We start from the raw sequence: 20,700 nt of genomic DNA on the forward strand, positions 1-20,700 counted from the left end.
TTTTCAGAGTCCCTTATTACTCTGCAGTACTGTAGCCAAAACTTTCCTACATTAAAGGACCAAAATCCCTCAATATTGCAGTTACTTATCACATGAAAGTTTACTCCCTACTCATAAAGATCTACTCTGGTCCTGCTGCTTTCTAGGACTGCTGTCTTCCAAGTAATCCCAGTCTTCATCCATCCTGTGGTTCCACCATCTCAAAACAAGCCTTAATCATCTTGTCAGCCAAGCATCTTACTACCATCCTCCACTGTGCCCGGGTCCATGAATTCACTCTCTCAACTTCAATTTTCCACAGAACACGCGACCACAAAGTTGCCTAGCTGCATGTTGATAAGAATGAAACATGGGCTTTTGTGCATGTGTGCTCAGTCACTTCAGTCATGCCCAACTCTTTGCAACCCCATGGACTATAGCCCACCAGGCTTCTCTGTCCATGGGATTTTCCAGGCAAGAATATTGGAGTGGGTCACCATGCCCTCCTCTGGGAATCAAACCCGCGTCTCCTGCATTGCAGGCTTATTCTTTACCGCTGAGCTACTGAGGAAGCCCTATGGGCTTTTGCTACTCCTCAGAGTTTCAAACAAGCCTTACTTTTCCAGGACTCCAGCCTTTAGTTTTACATGGTGCTTCAAATTCCAAAGTCTTACTGAAATTCTCTGGGGCAGAGTGGGAGGGAAGAGAGCTGTGGTTTGTATCTCTGAAATGTTTCCTTCTGCATCCAAACTATCATTTTAAATTTCCAGGAATGATTCTGACCACTTCTGCACATTTTCATAATTAGGGCCTAACTGAGTAAACATCAACTATCACCTGTACTATTTAGATGTTCTAACTACATTCTGGACTTCCCAGGTGTCTCAGTGGTAAAGCATCCACTTGCCAATGCAGGAGACCTGCTCCAGTATTCTTGCTTGGAAAATCCCATGGACAGAAAATCCTGGAAGACTCCAACCCACAGAGTGGCAAAGAGTTGGACATGACTGAGCATTCATACACCCACAACTACATTTTCCTGTCCCTAACATGGTCCACAGAACAACGAAGGTGATTATTTAAATGGAGAAATGGTATCATGTCAAGTGCTGTTTTAAACTTCCAATGACTTCTCATTTCAATTTAAACAAACTCAAATACTTGACATGAGCTACAAGGTCCTACATACCCCAGATCCTGCCTCCCCCTTTGTCTGCCCCAGATACAAAGGAGTGTCTGATAATTTTCTATCCTGCAAAAACAATACCAAGCTCTATGGTAAGTCTGTTACACCGCTGTTTCTTCCAAGTGGAAATCAGCTCTGGATCTCCCTTCTTGTCATTTGGGACTGGGAAATGTCTCCTGCTCTAGGAAGTATTATTTCCTTACCACTCGAACTAGACTTTCATTGCTGCACAGAATGTATGCCCACTTGAAATTGTCTTGTTCATTTATGTGTGGATTCATTTACTGGGATGTATCCATGACTTAACCATGTGAAATAGACACACAGCATTGAAAAGGCAGGGGAGAGTTAGAAGATTTTCAGATGATGGTTTTTTATCCTATGTTGGTTCATCTCTCCTAGCAACTTGGGTCAGACAAGTACCAGGTGATTTCCACCAAGTCCTCATCCTTAATATATGGCTGCAAATCAAATCCCCCAACCCATCCAGTCAGCCTGAACCCAACAATCAACCCCAAACTTATTCATCAACACCACACAATGCAACAAGCTCATAAAAATAACTTTTACTTAAAATGTTTTGATACAGTAATTCAGAAAGTGCCTAAACACCTCCCAAATGATTGAACAACACCAGAAATCAAGTCAGATGTTAACATCCTAGTTACCTTTAATATAGTTGCGAACAAATACTGGCAGAGAACACTTTTCCAATACATCAAAGACTCAAAATACCCAGTATACTTCCAGGAGCAACACAGCAGGGACCCTCCTGCAAGACTGATGACCTGCTAATACCCAAAGCTCTGAAATATAAGTGTTGACCAGTCTTGAGGATCTCCACACCCAAGAACAGTGGGGTACAAAGGCTTCTCCTAAGAGCAGTCATACTCGGAGGCCTTAGCAAGACGTTGGAGCCCACCGGCTGGGTTGTTGCATCCAGGGTCCCTCTGCAGGGCAGGGCTGCGTCTCATATCTGAGTCTTTGGAGAGGCTCCTCTTCGCCCGGGTCGGACAGTCAGCTCTGGAGTACCCCTTTTCCGAGGACGACGACGAGAAACACATCTGCCAGTTGGGTGGTGATCTGGAGATGGACCTGGCTTCCGCGGCGGGGTCTGGCGCGGCTCCTGGGAGTTGCAGGCGAGCCGGGTTCCCCAGGGCGAGTGCACCTCCCTCCAGGCACTCAGCTCCTGGCCGCCCGGCGCCGCGGGCTCGGCGTGGTTCATCACTGCCCGGTCCTGCCCGCGCTTCCACAGCTCATAGCGCTCGGGCTGCAGGATGCGCACGAAGGCGTCCATGGAGAAGGCCACCTGCGCCTCGCCGCAGCTGCACTGCGAGGCCACTTTGCCATAATCGATCCAGCGCGGGGTGGCGAAATTGATGGCCTCGGCGCAGTTGAAGCCGTGGTTGAAGCCCGAGTGGTAGCCGTAGGGGAAGGTCACCATGAACTCGCCCGCCTCCTGCGTGACCCGACCGAAGGGGATGCCGTTGTCCCGGAGCACCGTGGGCGAGATGAGCGCCGCCTTGTGGCGCAGGAAGGCCTCGCAGCCCCGCGAGCTGTCCGGGAAGAGCGCGCCGGCCAGGCGTTCCAGGCGCCGGCCGTGCTCGGGCGGCACCGCGTACCAGGTCTTGGGCTCCCCGAAGTGCAGGAAGTTGATGCTGTAAAGGTCCATGTCCTCCGTGTGCCAGGCGAAGGCGGTCTTCCACATGCCGAAGTACAGGTAGGGGGTGTTGACGCCCTCGATGACCACCCCACACTCCTGCTCCAGCAGGTCCTGGATGGTCCCCAGGTGTCCCAGGTTCCACTGCTTCGTGTTTTCATCAAATAAAGAGCCACTGATGTCTGCGCCGTATATTGGGGACTCAAAGAGGCGGGTTTTCCAATATTTTCGCTCCAATTCCTCAAAATCGGAGTAGAACGGAGTCTGGTATTTTTCAGTATTTGCTAAGTGGCGGTACTCTGCCACGGTCATAGCTTTCTTCTTTCTGTGGTATTGAGTAAACACACCTGCCCTCCCAGAGACCACCTGCTGGAGCGGAGCGGCTATTAAGATATCATCAATATCGTCGTAGGTCTGTCTGGCTTTCCATTCCTTGGGTGGAACTATCTTAGCCAAGCCTGCTCGGTGGGCCCCTTGCGATTCTATGTAAGCAATGTATTTGTTGAAATCCGCATATTCTTCCATGGTTGGGTGGAAGGTCATGATCTTACAACTTGGGTTCTGGGAACCAAAGTGCTTAGCCTGCATGGCTGCAGTATAATCAGCAGTGGCCTCTCGGGGTCTTGGGTATGCTGTGGGTACCTGAGAGTATTAGGGAGTAACCTCTTCCCTATGCTTTATTCTATAGCCAAAGGAAAGAGGGTGTTTCCCAGAGAGGAAGGCTCCCTGAACCAAGTCCTGCCTCAGTCTGCAGCTCTGTTACTTTCTTTGGTTGGAGATGTAAATGCCTCGGAGGCCTCCCTGGATTCACAGGCTTGAGTGCCTGGCAGTTTCTCAGCTCACTGTGGCAAAAAGTGTCTTCATGGAAGTTTCAAAGCCAAACCTAAAGAAAATACAGAATATCTGAAGATGAGTAGATGACAAAAGGAACTGATTTAAAGCAAAATTTTATAGCAATCCTAATTTCAAAATTTGAATTTAAGGGCAAAAATATACTTTGTAAACAGGAATGTAAATTGGTGCAGTTATGGTACATACTATGGAAAACTGTAGAGAGGTTCTTTAAAATTTTAAATAGAACTATTATATAATCCAGCAATCTCATTTCTGGGTATATATCCAAATGAAATAAAAACAGAATATCAAAATAATATCTGCCCTCCTAGGTTCCTTGAGGCATTACTCACAATAGCCAAGATATGCAAACAACCATAGTGTCCATCCATGGTTGAATGAATACAGAAGATGTGATATAGATATTTGGTGGAATACTACTCAGTGATAAACAAGAATGAAATTTTTCCATTCGCAATAGCATTGGTTGACATGGAGGGTATTATTCCAAGTGAAAAAAGGCAGAGAAAGAAATAAAGTACAGATACCAATGTGCACATTCCTAACAAGTATTATCCTTAAAGGGTAAACATCTGAAACATTCCAACTAAAGTACAATTATTAAATTGCATTCACAAACAGATTATTAGAAATATATGGATCAACTAAGTTTCTGAACACTGATTAGCATACAATATCTATAGATCCCATATACAAATTAACATCAATTATGAAGTGAAATATTAAAAAGGTTTCAATTCCTTTAATAACAAATAGATGCCTCCAAAGAAGAAGTCAAAATCATATGCATTTAATCCTTGTACTTAAAATGCATAAAATGAGAATTTTACCAAGGGGAAAAAGTTGCTTTCTAATATAAAATGTCTTTTTCATCTTTGTATTTTAAAGGACAAACATCAAAAAAAAAGTGCTTGCCTTCTGCTAATCTAAAACCTTAATTCCAAATGAGGAAACACTACAACCCAGAAAATGGTTTCCTTGAAGAATTCAGCGTCTAAATAAAAAAGGTTGTGCTCAAAGCCTGGCTCTATCTGTCCCACCTCAGTTTCAGCTCAGTCAGCACCACCCTAATTCTAATATCCTCATATCCAATCAAAGTCTTTAATTTGATCCCACACATTTTTCAAGTTCCTTCTAATCGACTTACTCCTTACCCAATTCTAGAAACCATCTTATTTCCATTGGATCCCAGTTAACTAAATGAAGTACTTTTCCCCGAAAATTTTTGTGATTTTTACCAAAAAAAAAAAAATTAAGAAAAAAATTAGCTCCATTTGTCAGAAAATAGTTTAATAATAAAAACACAAGGAAATGATATCCCAGTGTATCTCTCTCTCTCTCACTCTCTCTATATATGTATATATACATATATATAGTAACTTTAAAAAACTTGTAATAGAAAAATTACCTCTTTTGCTTATAAGCACAAATAGAAATAAAATGACATACCTCTGATCAACAAAATCCTGATTCCAACTGGAGCTATTCAAGGATTCACAGAGACAGTGTTCTCTCAGCAGCTGGTCTCCAAATGCAGACCAATGTCCTGATGGCTCTGGCTTTATACCTAGGCAAAGGTATAATTTGATCAGGACCAATCAACAGTAATCATGGGATGAGGGCTCTGATTGGTCAGCCCAGGTAGTCTGTGCCCTTTTGATTTTTAAACCAATCAACAGATAACTGAGAGGTTGAAAATTACAAGAGTGGCACTTCCCTGGTGGCTTGGATGGTAAAGAATCTGACTGCAGTGCGGGAGACTGGGGTTTGATTCCCTGGGTTGGGAAGATCCCTTGGAGAAGGCAATGGCAACCCACCCCAGTATTCTTGCCTGGGAAATCCCATGGACAGAGGAGCCTGGGGGGCTACAGTCCATAGGGTCGCAAAGAGCTGGACATGACTGAGTGAACACGACAAATTCATATCAGCTCACCATACCATCATGGTTATCCAGGCCTTTAAGACCTTTCTTGTATGTTCTTCTGTGTATTCTTTCCACTTCTTAATCTCTTCTGCTTCTATTAGGTCCTTACCATTTCTGTCTTTTATTGTGCCCATCCTAGAAATTAATAAATGTTTCCTCTCTATCTCCAATTTTATTAAAGAGATCTCTAGTTTTTCTGATTCTATTGTTTTCCTCTGTTTCTTTGCATTGTTTATTTAGGAAGAACTTCCTATCTCTCTCTCCATGCTATTCTCTGGAACTCTGCATTCAGATGGGTATATCTTCCCCTTTCTCCCTTGCCTTTCACTTCTCTTTCCTAGCTATATGTAAAGCCTCCTCAGACAACCACTATGCCTTCTTGCATTTCTTTTTCTTTGGGATGGTTTTGGTCATTGCCTCTTGTACAATGTTATGAACCTTCTTCCGTAGTTCCTCAAGTACTCTGTCTACCAGATCTAATCCCTCAAAACTATTTGTCACCTCCACTGTATAATCATAAGGAAATTGATTTAGGTCATATTTAGGTGTATGGCCTAGTGGTTTTCCCTACTTCAATTTAACCCTGAATTTTGCAATAGGAGCTCATGATATGAGCTACAGTCAGATCCAGGTCTTGTTTTTACTAATGATATAGGGCTTCTTCATCTTTGGCTGCAAAGAATATTATCTCATTTTGGTATTGACCATCTGATGATGTCCGTGTGTAGAGTCATCTCTTGGATTGTTTGAAAAGGATGTTTGCTATGACCAGCATGTGCTCTTGACAAAACTCTGTTAGCCAATGCCCTGCTTCATTTTGTACTCCAAGGCCAAACTTGCCTATTATTCCAGCTATCTCTTAACTTCCCGCTTCTGCATTCCAATCTCTTATGATAAAAAGGACATCTATTTTTGGTGTTAGTTCTAGAAGGTCTTGTAGGTCTTCATAGATCTGGTCAACTGAAGCTTCTTTAGCATTAGTGGTTGGGACATAGACTTGGATTACCATGATATTGAATGGTTTGCCTTGGAAACGAACAGAGATCATTCTATCGTTTCTGAGATTGCACCCAAGTACTGCATTTTGGACTCTTCTGTTGACTATGAGGACTACTCCATTTTTTTCTAAGGGATTCTTGCCCACAGTGGTAGATATAATGGTCATCTGAATTAAATTAGCACATTCCCATCCATTTTATGTTGGATCATATGGTAGCTCTATTATTTTTTTAAAAATACCTCCATACTGTTCTCCATAGTGGCTGCACCAATTTACCTTCCCCCTCAAGGTGTAAAAAGGTGCCCTTTTATCCATACCCTCTGCAGCATATGCTGCTGCTAAGTCGCTTCAGTCGTGTCTGACTCTGTGCGACCCCATAGACGGCAGCCCACCTGGCTCCCCCGTCCCTGGGATTCTCCAGGCAAGAACACTGGAGTGGGTTGCTATTTCCTTCTCCACTGCAGCATTTATTTGTATACTTTTTGAGATGGCCATTCTGACAGGTGTGAGGTGATGTCATTGTGGTTTTGATTTGCATTTCTCTAATAATTAGCAGTGTTGAGAATCTTCATGTGCCTATTGGCTATTTGTATATTTTCTTTGGAGAAATGCCTACTTAGGACAAGAAGACTAATTTAGAAACCAGTTTATTGGTACAGCTAACCTGTATACTTAACACTGCTTGTCCTGATTGGGTAAGGAAAATTTTTCATTTTCTTTAAAAAAGCATAACACTTTTTTTAAGATTTATTTATTTTACTTATTTATTTTTGCATGTGCTGGGTCTTCATTGCTACACAAGCTTTTCTGGTAGTTGCGGCAAATGGGGGCTACTCTCTAGCCGTGGTGCCCAGGCTTCTCATCGGGTTGACTTCTCTTGTTGCTAAGTACAGGATCTAGAGCTCACGGGCTTCAGTAGTTGACATTCCCGGGCTCTAGAGCACAGACTCAATAGTTGTGGGGCACAGGTTCGGTTGCTCCAAGGCATGTGGGATCTTCCGGGATCAGAAATCGAACCCAAGTCTCCTGCATTATCAAGCAGACTCTACCACTGAGTCATCAGGGAAGCCTGGGAAATATTTTAAGTATGCAAGTAACCGAGTGAAAACATAAGGAGTACAATGGGAGCAATATTTTCTGAAAACTGCTTTTGTTTCTTTTTCTTCCAATCCCTCAATTTTGTTATCCTAGGCTCTCCAGGACATCTATATGCCAGAGAGGAGACTGTGATATTCCTGAACTATAACAAGGAGAACTTCTGTTTGTAAAATGGAAAAGAGCAATATGAGCCAGGCTACTGTCTTCATAGAGACTTTTCAGAGTTCTTTTATTTCTCTGCACTACCATACCCACAACTGACCTATATTAAAGGACCAAAACCCCCCAACATCTCAGTCACTAAAAGTTACCCCCTGCTCGTATAAGATCTACTATTATGGTCCAAGGGAACTCTAGGGCTGCTACCTGCCCAGTAATTCCCGTCAGCTTCCATCCTGTGGTTCCACCATCTCAGTACAGGACTTAATCATCTTTTCAGCCAAGCATTTCACTGCCATCCTCCACTGTGCCTGGAATCCCCAAGTTCAGTTTCTCAATCTCAATTTTCCACAGAATACGCTACCACAAATTTGCCTCGCTGCACGGTGACAGGAATGAGACGTGAGCTTCTGCCACTCCTCAATCAGAACTTCAAAGAAGCCTTACTTGTTCATGACTGTTCCCTTTTGTTTTACATGGTGCTTCAGATTCCAAAGTCTTCTGGAAATTCTGTGGGGGCAGAGCTGGAGGGAAGAGAGATGTGCTTTGTATCTCTGAAATGTTTCCTTCTGCATCCAGTTTTCAAAATTTATTCTGTTTGGCCACTTCTGTGCATTTTCAACACTAAGGCCTGAGTCAATAACCATCAACTCTCACCTGTTTGGGGACTTCTCTGGTGGCTCAGACAGTAAAGAATCCACCTGCAATGCAGGAGACATGAGTTCGATCCCTGGGTCAGGAAGATCCCCTGGAGAAGGGAATGGCAACCCACTCCAGTATTCTTGCCTGGAGAATTCCATAGACAGAAGAACCTCGTGGGCTCCAGTCCATGCAGTTGCAAAGAGTTGGACACGACTGAGCGACTCTCACCTGTTTTAACTATTTCTCTTGTCCCCATGTGGTGCACAGAACAACGGATGTGGTTATTTAAATATGCAAATTGTATCATGTCAAGTGCTGGGTTTTTTTGCTTAATATCTTTAATAATTCTTATGAAAGATATTAAGCAAAAAAAAAAAACCCAGCACTTTCTATTATCTGTAAATCCTTCCACAAAATGTGTTACAGTTCTTCAGTTTACTGCAAACATATCTTTAAAAAAATGTCAGCCCTACAGTTGAAGCCATAATGCAAAGTTTTAATTATTGGCACCATACTAAAAAAGCACAATGGAAAACATTTTATTTAAATAAAATGAGGATAATATTTTACTGGGGAATACATCCACCAATTCATTTTCCCTCCATATCTACATCCAATAGTAGTGTTTTATAGGCAAATTTTAAACAAACACAAATTCTTAAAAAATAATGAAAGCCATATTTTGCTCAGGGATACTATTATCCACATACCATACAGGTTATTTTATAGCAGATACTAGTCTGCTAAATTTCAGATGGCAAAATGCTAAGCAGTGAGTTGGGTATTGTCCAGCTAGTGGTTTCTTGTCATCCTGGAGAATCTGTCAATGTGTAATGATGAGACCATCTTGTCACCACCACTTCTCTTCTCAGAGGTGACTTCACTGTGATACAACATTCATATTCTTAAGATGCAAGGCCTAGCAAAAAGCCTCCCACAAATCCACTGCATATCACAATGTTCTGCTTGACAAATTCTGTTGCTTCTTCTATTATGTTATTGATTTCAGGTGCTGCCTTATTTGCTCGTTTTTTAACCTGTCTTTTTGCTTTGTTTACATCTTTTTCCACTCTCTTCCAGTCGATCTGCACATAGCCACTGTGACTGGCAATCTGAAGGAGAAGAAAGCCACCACCTACTGCAGTTGCTGCAAGTTTTCCAACTTTCTGGAACAAAAATCCGGCACACCAGCCACTCACTCCACCCATTACAATCTGGGTGGCTACCAAGTATTTTTCTACCATAGGTCCGGAACTGTGGCCAAACACTCGATTCCACCAGTGATGTCGTCTGGCATACTCAGTTAAATCCAACACTTCGTAAGAATCATCATCACTTTCATATTCTTGGGGAGGGGGGTTCTGGGTCACCATGATACCGCCGGCGGCCTGTACTGAGGCGGTCCCAACCTGCCCGCCTCTCGCCCCTCCTTTAAAAACCGCTCTAGCCCTCAAGTGCTGTTTTAAACTTCCAAAGCCTTCTCATTTCAAGTTGAATAAACTCAAATACTCATCATGAGCTACAAGGTCCTATATACCTTGCACCCTGTCTCTCTCCTTTCTACGCCCCAGACACAAAGGAGCTTCCTTTCTATCTCTGCAAAAACAACAACCCCAAGCTCTATGTTACATCTGTTACACTTGCTGTTTCTTCCAAGGGGAAATCAGCTCTGGACATCCCTTCTTGTCATTTGGGACAGGGAAAGATCTCCTGCTCTAGGAAGTATTTCCTGACCACTGGAACCAGACTACCCATTCTGCTGTCTCATCCCACCCCCTTTCATTGCTTCATAGAACATATGCCCACTTGAAATTCTTGTTCATTTATGTGTGGATTCATTTGTTTGGATGTATCCATGATTTAACCATGTGAAATAGACTAACAACATCGAGAAGACAGTGGAGAGCCAGCACTCTTTGTCCCATGTTGGCTCATATCTCCCAGGTGATTTCCACCAAGTCATCCTTAAGATATGGCTGCAGACCAAATCCCCCAACCCAGCCAGTCAGCCAGAACCCAACAATCAACCCCCAACTCATTCATCAACACCATACAATGCAACAAGCTCATAAAAATAAGTTTTGCTTTAAATGTTTTGATATAACTATTCAGAAAAGTGCATAAAAGCATTCAGCTCAGTTCAGTTCAGTTCAGTCACTCAGTCATGTCCGACTCTTTGCGACCCCATGAATTGCAGCATGCCAGGCCTCCCTGTCTATCACCAACTCCCGGAGTTCACTCAAACTCACATCCATCAAGTCAGCGATGCCATCCAGCATTACCACCTCTCAAATGATTGAATGAACAATCCCAGAAATCAAGTCAGATGTTAACTTTCTGGTTGCCTTTAATATAGTTGCAAACAAACACTGGAAAATAACACTTTTTCAATACATTAAAGACTCAGAAATATTATATATTATTATCTGAGCCTCTGCTGACCTAATTGGTCAAAAGAGCTTTGTGTGGCAGAACCAAGGGATGGGTGAAAAGGAAGTAGGAAGAAGAAAAGGAGAAAAGTTGTAGAGTACTCAAAACCCAGGATTCTTCAGAAGCTATGCAGTATCCAGAGTTGGCCCACGGGATGGGATCTGAGGTAGATCGGCTCTGGTGACCTCAGCAGGACCTAGTTCACAGGGTCACTAGAGTGTCCAGTGGATGAAGCTTCAGCTGGTGACACAGGAGTTAGCAGTGTCTGAAGATTCCAGGTTCTGGGAGAAAGAACAAACACTGGAGAATTGGGTAAGCACCATGGATCCAGCACTTCCAGGGGCAACACAGGAGGGACCCTCATGCCAGACTACACATGTGCTCAGTTGCTTTGGTCATGTCCAACTCTTTGCAACCCTATGGATCCTAGCCCACCAGGCTCCTCCATGCATGGGATTTTTCAGGCAAGAATACTGGAGTAGATTGCTACGCCCTCCCCCAGGCATCTTCCCTACCTAGGAATCTAACCCATGTCTCCAGGGTCTCCTATGTTGGTAAGTGGGTTCTGTGTCACTGCTGCTCCTGCTGCTAAGTCACTTCAGTCGTGTCCGACTCTGTGCAATCCCACAGATGGTAGCCCACCAGGCTCCCCCATCCCTGGGATTCTCCAGGCAAGAACACTGGAGTGGGTTGCCATTTCCTTCTCCAATGCATGAAAGGAAAAGTGAAAGTGAAGTCTCTCAGTCGTGCCCTACTCTTAGCGACCCTATGGACTGCAGCCTACCAGGCTCCTCCATCCATGGGATTTTCCAGGCAAGAGTACTGGAGTGGGGTGCCATTGCCTTCTCCACCAGCCACCTGGAAAGCCCCCATGCAAGATTAATGACCTGCAAATACCCAAGCCTCTGAAATGTCAATGTGACCACTCTTGAGGATCCTCCACACCCAAGAGCAGTGGGGTACAAAGGCTGGGTTATGGGACAGGGCCACAGTCATACCTGGAGGCCTTAGCAGGAGGCTAGAGTCCAGGGCTCGTTGGGGCAGGATTGTCCATCCGTCCCTCTGCAGACAGGGGTTGAGCCTTGGGGTCCTGAGCCTTGCGGTCTAAGGCGAGGCCCCTCTTAGCTCCGATAGGGGCAGTCAGCTCTTGAGTGCCTTTTTCCTGAGGGCGACGACGAGAACCACATCTGCCAATTGGGTGGAGGCACAAGGCCACCGACGGACCTGGCGACAGCGGAGGGGTCTGGCTGGGCTTCCGTGAGCTGCTGCTGGCGACAGCGTCAAACTGGGAGGCCGAGCAGGAACCCCGGGCAGGCAAGGGGCGCAGGGACACGGCCCGCACAGGGGCTCTGGGGTCGGTGCCCTCGCTTGAGGACACGGGCTGACGCAGGCGGGCGGTGCGGCGAGGCGGGAAGTACTTGGGGCCCAGCGTTTGCACCTCCTTCCAGGCTCTCAGCTCCTGGCCGCCCGGCGCCGCGGGCTCGGCGTGGTTCACCACTGCCCGGTCCTGCCCGCGCTTCCACAGCTCATAGCGCTCGGGCTGCAGGATGCGCACGAAGGCGTCCATGGAGAAGGCCACCTGCGCCTTGCCGCAGCTGCACTGCGAGGCCACTTTGCCATAATCGATCCAGCGCGGGGTGGCGAAATTGATGGCCTCGGCGCAGTTGAAGCCGTGGTTGAAGCCCGAGTGGTAGCCGTAGGGGAAGGTCACCATGAACTCGCCCGCCTCCTGCGTGATCCGACCGAAGGGGATGCCGTTGTCCCGGAGCACCGTGGGCGAGATGAGCGCCGCCTTGTGGCGCAGGAAGGCCTCGCAGCCCCTCAAGCTGTCCGGGAAGAGCGCGCCGGCCAGGCGTTCCAGGCGCCGGCCGTGCTCGGGCGGCACCGCGTACCAGGTCTTGGGCTCCCCGAAGTGCAGGAAGTTGATGCTGTAAAGGTCCATGTCCTCCGTGTGCCAGGCGAAGGCGGTCTTCCACATGCCGAAGTACAGGTAGGGGGTGTTGACGCCCTCGATGACCACCCCGCACTCCTGCTCCAGCAGGTCCTGGATGGTCCCCAGGTGTCCCAGGTTCCACTGCTTCGTGTTTTCATCAAATAAAGAGCCACTGATGTCTGCGCCGTATATTGGGGACTCATAGAGGCGGGTTTTCCAATATTTTCGCTCCAATTCTTCAAAATCGGAGTAGAATGGAGTCTGGTATTTTTCAGTATTTGCTAAGTGGCGGTACTCTGCCACGGTCATGGCTTTCTTCTTTCTGTGGTATTGAGTAAACACACCTGCCCTCCCAGAGACCACCTGCTGGAGCGGAGCGGTTATTAAGATGTCATTGATATCGTCGTAGGTCTGTCTGGCTTTCCACTCCTTGGGTGGAACTATCTTAGCCAAGCCTGCTCGGTGGGCCCCTTGCGATTCTATGTAAGCAATATATTTATCAAAATCAGTAAACTCTTCTTTGGTTGGATGAAATATCATTATGCTACAACTTGGGTTCTGAGCACAACTGGGCTTCATAGCTTCCATTAATAAACAAACTGCCAAGTTTTTCTGTATATTCTGGATATGTGAGGATGCTGGGAAATGTTACTTTTTCAAAAACGGTTTGAAGATCTGTGAGTCAGAAGGAATGCCCAGTGGACTTTAATACAATGAGCTGATGGTACTGCTCAGGCCTGCTGCTTCTCCAGGGGAATCCAGTCTGGACAGAAGCTTTGATCAGGACTAATGGCTGAGCCTGCAAGTCTATGATGTTCCTCAGTTGACCTTTGGCTCTGTCCTCTTGAGGTATATTGAATTACCCAGTCTTGGGCAGATATCTCAAATGTAGTGTCTTCAGGGTGGTATTGAAAACAAAACCTAAAAAAATATATATATATATATATATATAATACAGAAAGGTTGAAAACTAATGTTTGGAAAATGTTAATAGAGAACTACAAATAAACTATCATGGAATATAATTGCAAGCTCAAATAAAGGCTAAAATTTCACAAAACTGGCAATACAAGAAATGGTATTGATTTGGAACAACAGAAATTCTTATATTCTAGTAAGGAGAATGTAAATCATTACACTCACTTTGAAAAACAATTTGGACAGTACTATGTTACTGAGTTTACCCCTTTGCTATGATTCAACTGTTACCACGTGCCTAGGATATGTGTATGCCTATGCACTGAAAGTCAAGTCCAAGAATGTTCAAAACATTATTCTAGTAACTAAACACTGGAAAAGGTCAGTTTTCATTCCAATCCAAAGAAAGGCAATGCCAAAGAATGCTCTACCGCACAGTTGCACTCATCTCACATGCTAGTAAAGTAATGCTCAAAATTCTCCAAGCCAAGCTTCAGCAATAATGTGAACCGTGAACTTCCTGATGTTCAAGCTGGTTTTAAAAAAGGCAGAGGAACCAGAGACCAAATTGCCAACATCAGCTGGATCATCGAAAAAGCAAGAGAGTTCCAGAAAAACATGTATTTCTGCTTTATTGACTATGCCAAAGCCTTTGACTGTGTGGATCACAATAAGCTGCGGAAAATTCTGAAAGAGATGGGAATACCAGACCACGTTAGCTGCCTCTTGAGAAATCTGTATGCAGGTCAAGAAGCAATAGTTAGAACTGGACATGGAACAACAGACTGGTTCCAAATAGGGAAAGGAGTACTTCAAGGATGTATATATTGTCACCCTGCTTATTTAACTTCTATGCAGAGTACATCATGAGAAACGCTGGGCTGGAAGAAGCACAAGGTAGAATCAAGATTGCCAGGAGAAATAGCAATAACCTCAGATATGCAGATGACACCACCCTTATGGCAGAAAGTGAAGAAGAACTAAAAAGCCTGTTGATGAAAGTGAAAGTGGAGAGTGCAAAAGTTGGCTTAAAACTCAACATTCAGAAAATGAAGATCATGGCATTCGGTCCCATCACTTCATGGGAAATAGATGGGGAAACAGTGTCAGACTTTATTTTGGGGGGCTCCAAAATCACTGCAGATGGTGACTGCAGCCATGAAATTAAAAGACGCTTACTCCTTGGAAGGAAAGTTATGACCAACCTAGACAGCATATTCAAAAGCAGAGACATTACTTTGCCAACAAAGGTCCATCTAGTCAAGGCTATGGTTTTTCCAGTAGTCACGTATGAATGTGAGAGTTGGACTGAAGAAAGCTGAGCACTGAAGAATTGATGCTTTTGAACTGTGGTGTTGGAGAAGACTCTTGAGAGTCCCTTGGACTGCAAGGAGGTCCAACCAGTCCATTCTAAAGGAGATCAGTCCTGGGTGTTCATTGGAAGGACGGATGCTAAAGCTGAAACTCCAATACTTTGGCCACCTCATGTGAAGAGTTGCCTCATTGGAAAAGACTCTGATGTTGGGAGGGATTGGGGGCAGGAGGAGAAGGGGACGACAGAGGATGAGATGGCTGGACGGCATCACCGACTCGACGGACATGAGTTTGAGTGAACTCCGGGAGTTGGTGATGGACAGGGAGGCCTGGCGTGCTGCAATTCATGGGGTTGCAAAGAGTCGGACATGACTGAGCGACTGAACTGAACTGAACTGAAACACTGGAAACATCCCAAATGTCAATCAACAGTAGAATGGATAAACACATGGTAGTATATTCATACAGTGTAATACAATACAGCAATGAAGATAAAACAAGAATTACTTGAAAATATAGGCATAATTCTATAAACATAAAACTAATTAGGCTTAAAAGAATATCTATTCTATGCTTCCATTTATACAAAGATAAAAAGGAGGCAAAGTAATCTATGTTAGAAGTCATAATAGTGGCTACCTTTGTGAACGAGAGAGGTTATGAGTGGAGTTATGAGGAAGTTTCTAGAGTAATATAAATATTCTGTTTGGAACATAGGTAAACACAGCCATCAGAATGGTTCATTGTCATAATTTTCACAGATTTCTGTGAACTAAATTTTCAAAAATTTACTTAAGTTAGTTAAATACATATATTTAAAAATAGAGTTTAGGGTGAAAAGCATTAAAGGAGTCAGAGATATATTATTATAACAAAAGGAAAAGGAAGAGTGATTGAAAGTAAATGAACTAATAAACATTCAACTGAAGAAGCTAAAAAAGAGAAAAAACTAAAAAAGTATATTTAAAAAATTTTTAAAAAGAGAAAGAAGAATGAAAAAATAACAAAGAATAAAGATGAAAGTAATAAGTGATAACACATACAAAACAGAAAACTGATGACCAAAAATGTCCTTTGAAGAAATTAATAAGAGCCAAAAATCATGGGAATAACTGAGCACGAGAAAAGGAAGAAGGGGACTTCCTTGGTGGTACAATGGATAAGAATCACCTGTAAATGCAGGGGACACAGGTTCAATCCCTGGTCTGGGAAGACTGCACATGCCTCAGAACAACTAAGCCCATGCACCACAGCTAGTGAGCCTGCCCGCTTCAACAAGCGAAGCCCACGTGCCTAGAGCTGGCACTCCACGACAGGAGCAGTCACTGCAAAGAGAAGCCTGCGCGCCGCAGCTGGAGAGCCCCAGCTCTCTGAGCCTAGAGAAAGCCTGCATGCAGCAACGAAGACCCAGAGCCACCAAAAAGAAAATAATTTTTTTTAAAAGTAAGAAGGGAAAAATAAGTTACTAGGAATGAAATAGGGGCCAAAGCTAGTAACAGCAAAGAATTTTTTAAATCTCAAAAGAGAATATTAGGAGCAACATGACAGCAAAACTTTCCAAAGATAAGAGAGAAAAATAATTTTCTAGGGAGGAAACATATCCAAAATGGATCCAAGGAAAACGAGAAAGCTTCAATATCCCAATATAAAGATCTGGCTCAAAGTATGACCCTTCAAAGTCCAGGAGACACATCATTTTATATGTGAATCTAGAAAATTTTAAAGAAACAATTAACTCTTATTATTCAAGTTGTTTCAGAGTATAGAAAAAGGTGGAAAGCTATTCAGATGAGACTATTATCTCTGAGAGCAAAATTAAATAAAGGACAATAGAAAATAAAGCTATGGGCTATCTTTGTTTAAGCACTGATAAAAGCATAAAATGGAATATTATTCAATGAAATGCTGTAGCAATACAGTAAAATAATAATACATCATGACTAAATAGAATGCAAGAATGATTCAGCATTGGAAAATCTAACGGTATAATTCAGAATATTAACAAAGGGAATTAAACATATCATCATATTGTAGGTATCCAAAAAAAGGCATTTGATGAAATGCAACATCCATTCATGATTTTAAAATTCTTACTTGCAAAGCATCAAGGGAAACTTCTTTTGCAAGATAAAGAATTTTAATGTAAAAAAATAGCAAGGATCATTCTTCACAGTGAAACAAAAGTAATAGTCTCATTAAATTTAGAAGAAAATAAAAAGAATCAGCAAACTATTCATTAACTCAATTTCAAGTGCTCTGTTTCCTAATCCTCTTCAGTTCAGTTCAGTTCAGTCGCTCAGTGGTATCCAACTGTTTGTGACCCCATGGACTGCGGCATACCAGGCTTCCCTGTCCATCGCCAACTCCTGGAGTTTACCCAAACTCATCTCCATTGAGTTGGTGATGCCATCCAACTATCTCATCTTCTGTTGTCCCCTTCTCCTCCTGCCCTCAATATCTCCCAGCATCAGGGTCTTTTCAAATGAATCAGTTCTTCACATAAGGTGGCCAAAGTCTTGGACTTTCAGCTTCAACATCAGTCCTTCCAATGAACACTCAGGACTGATCTCCTTTAGGATGGACTGGTTGGATCTCCTTGTAGTCCAAAGGACTCTCAAGAGTCTTCTCCAACACCACACTTTAAAAGCATCAATTCTTCGGTGCTCAGCTTTCATTATAGTCCAACTCTCACATCCATACATGACTACTGGAAAAACCATAGCCTTGACTAGATGGACCTTTGTTGGCAAAGTAATGTCTCTGCTTTTTAATATGCCTAATCCTCTTATACTCCTCTAATTTCCACCCTCTAAATATTCTATGTCACCTTCCCTGTCCTCAAACTTCAGGCATACCTACTCCACTCCACTTAGAATCCTTGGAATGTCCTAAAAGTCCCTATATGATCTGGCCCATCATCACCTCCTGACCTTACCCCTTTCTCCCAGGAGATCAGCCCTGGGATTTCTTTGGAAGGAATGATGCTAAAGCTGCAACTCCAGTACTTTGGCCACCTCATGCGAAGAGTTGACTCACTGGAAAAGACTCTGATGCTGGGAGGGATTGGGGGCAGGAGGAGAAGGGGACGACAGAGGATGAGATGGCTGGATGGCATCACTGACTCGATGGACGTGAGTCTGAGTGAACTCCGGGAGTTGGTGATGGACAGGGAGGCCTGGCGTGCTGCGATTCATGGGGTCGCAAAGAGTCGGACACGACTGAGTGACTGAACTGAACTGAACTGAACTGATGTAAACATTAGTCTTCAGATATTGAGCATCCAAAGGAAACACTCTGATTTTGTAAGTGTAACTCTGTGCTCAAATCAAAACTCAGAATTTGCAGGTACAATGACAGTGATCCTTCCGTGCTCCAGACATACGCTTTCTCTATGGGTCTCAGATGGCTGCTTTTACTGTGAGACTGCCTCCGTGTTTCTTTGAGTTGGAGTCACAAGTACTAGGTGAATATAGATCTTTTCATTTCAGATACTCTTCCATTTTACCCTTAATTCATGGTATTCCCAAGTAACACAGAAATTCCTCATCTAAGGAAACTTGTCAATTCTGACAATTGAGGAAGAATATTTTTATCAGAATAATTAGACTTAATGGATTTCTGGAAATTAAGTAGGAAGTCTTTAAAAATTAATTTCTCCAAGATTTCCTGGATGTGTGTGTGTGTGTGTGTGTGTGTGTTTTAAACTGGGAAGGTGAGAAATGAAGTGAAGTTTAAAAATCCCTCTCACTGTGGCCGCTGTCTAGATTGCTCACAACAATTTGAGGACAGCAGGAAAGCCTTCTTGTCTTCCATGTTGCATGCATATTTTCAAAGTTATTATTCCAGATGGGGACTGTTGACAAAATGCCTCAAGCATTAGCCACTGTTTCTGCTGACAGTCAATATCTAAATGATGTGTTTAATAAATTTCTTCTCAAGTTATAATGTCTGCTAACCATTTATTGAAAATAATTATAACCATAATATTTGACAGCTCAATAAATTCTATTTGATGGAGATAAGTGACTCAACTTTCCTCCTATTGTACATTTTTTTTTACTTTTCCATAATTATTACCCATTTATAAATATCCTATATTTAAGTACTTAGATCAATATATAAAGTAAAATATCAGTTAAACAATATTCCTTGGATTAGATATTTAGAAATGGAATTACCACATTGCAAAGTTTAAATATTTTAAGATCCTTAACTCATATTGCCAAAATTTTCCAGAAAGATATCACTTTACATCCTTACTATTAACTTTGCTCTGAAAAAAATCTTTTAATAATTTGTAAGTGAAAAAGAGTAGTTCAAGTTTTAAATTATACTTCTTGGATTACTACTAAGATTGATATTTTTTTCTTCAGTGAATGTTAGCCATTTGGATTTTATCATATGCACTGGTTCATATCCTTTGCCCATTTTTCTCTAATATGCTTCTAGTGTTTTGTCTCATCTACTTATGTGAACATTTTACATATTATGTGAATATTTCACATATTTTACATAGTATATGAATATTTTACAAACTGCTCATATGAATATTTTACAAACTGCTCATATGAATATTTTACATATTAAACCTCTTGTTCAATCTAGTTATAGTTTTTTCCCAGTTTGCCATTTCTTTAATTTATATTTAGTTTTAAATGATTTTTGACATTCATTTCGGTCTTATTAAAAAGTTGAGTCTGTTTTTCCTATGTAATGCCTTTCATGGCTTTTAAGTTTAGAAAGTTATTTCCCCATCCAGAGGCAGATAAATACTGCCTTATGAGTTTTTTCCCTTTTGTATGTTAGTTCAGTTCAGTTTAGTCGCTCAGTCATGTCCAACGCTTTGCAATCCCATGGACTGCAGCATGCCAGGCCTCCCTGTCCATCACCAACTCCTGGAACTTGCTCAAACTCAGGTCCATTGAGTCAGTGATGCCATCCAACTATCTCATCCTCTGTCGACCCCTACTCTCACCTTCAATCTTTCCCAGCATCAGGTCTTTTCCAATGAGTCAGTTTTTCACATCAGGTGGCCAAACTATTGGAGTTTCAGCTTCAGCATTAGTCCTTCCAATGAATTTTCAGGACTGATTTCCTTTAGGATAGACTGGTTGGATTTCCTTGCAGTCCAAGGGACTCTCAAGAGTCTTCTCCAACACCTCAGTTCAAAAGCATCAATTCTTCAGTGCTCAGCTTTCTTTATAGTCCAACTCTCACATCCACACATGACCACTGGAAAAACCATAGCTTTGACTAGATGGACCTTTGTTGGCAAAGTAATGTCTCTGCTTTTTAATATACTGTCTATGTTGGTCATAACTTTTCTTCCAAAAAGCAAACATCTTTTAATTTCATGGCTGCAGTCACCATCTGCAGTGATTTTGGAGCCCCCAAAAAATAAAGTCTGACACTGTTTCCCCATCTATTTCCCATGAAGTGATGGGACCAGATGCCATGATCTTCGTTTTCTGAATGTTGAACTCTAAGCCAACTTTTTCACTCTCCTCTTTCACTTTCATCAAGAGGCTTTTTAGTTCCTCTTCACTTTCTGCCATAACGGTGGTGTCATCATGTTATTGCTATTTGTCCCGGCAATCTTGAT

At 42.9% G+C, this 20,700-nt stretch overlaps 3 protein-coding genes across 5 annotated transcripts in view; all 3 read right to left on the reverse strand.

Moving 5' to 3' along the window:
- Positions 1 to 1,810: 1,810 nt before the first annotated feature.
- On the reverse strand, positions 1,811 to 5,276 carry LOC129628327 (lysine-specific demethylase 4D-like). The gene is made up of 2 exons (XM_055547745.1): positions 5,130 to 5,276; positions 1,811 to 3,708 (listed from the first exon to the last, which is right to left on the reverse strand). The coding sequence occupies exon 2, from the start codon at positions 3,411 to 3,413 to the stop codon at positions 2,136 to 2,138; it is 1,278 nt and encodes a 425-aa protein (XP_055403720.1). The 5' UTR covers positions 3,414 to 3,708; positions 5,130 to 5,276; the 3' UTR covers positions 1,811 to 2,135.
- A 3,822-nt stretch (positions 5,277 to 9,098) lies between these two features.
- LOC129628007 (FUN14 domain-containing protein 1-like) lies at positions 9,099 to 10,024 on the reverse strand. The gene has a single exon (XM_055547421.1). It carries the CDS (start codon positions 9,874 to 9,876, stop codon positions 9,409 to 9,411), a length of 468 nt encoding a protein of 155 aa, XP_055403396.1. The 5' UTR covers positions 9,877 to 10,024; the 3' UTR covers positions 9,099 to 9,408.
- An 809-nt stretch (positions 10,025 to 10,833) lies between these two features.
- The window catches only part of LOC129628330 (lysine-specific demethylase 4D-like), a 31,104-nt gene continuing 21,237 nt past the window's right edge, over positions 10,834 to 20,700 (reverse strand). For 2 of the 3 annotated variants that reach the window (XM_055547746.1, XM_055547747.1), the window contains exons 3-4: positions 11,932 to 13,787; positions 10,834 to 11,214 (exon numbers count right to left, since the gene is read on the reverse strand). In XM_055547746.1, the coding sequence (XP_055403721.1) occupies positions 11,952 to 13,454 (1,503 nt within the window). In that variant the 5' untranslated portion in view covers positions 13,455 to 13,787 and the 3' untranslated portion in view covers positions 10,834 to 11,214; positions 11,932 to 11,951. Of the gene's footprint in view, positions 11,234 to 11,931; positions 13,788 to 20,700 lie in introns of all 3 variants that reach the window. The other variant, XM_055547748.1, reaches the window with a different exon arrangement.

Source organism: Bubalus kerabau, chromosome 15 (assembly GCF_029407905.1).
Source record: "Bubalus kerabau isolate K-KA32 ecotype Philippines breed swamp buffalo chromosome 15, PCC_UOA_SB_1v2, whole genome shotgun sequence".
Lineage (NCBI taxonomy): Eukaryota > Metazoa > Chordata > Mammalia > Artiodactyla > Bovidae > Bubalus > Bubalus kerabau.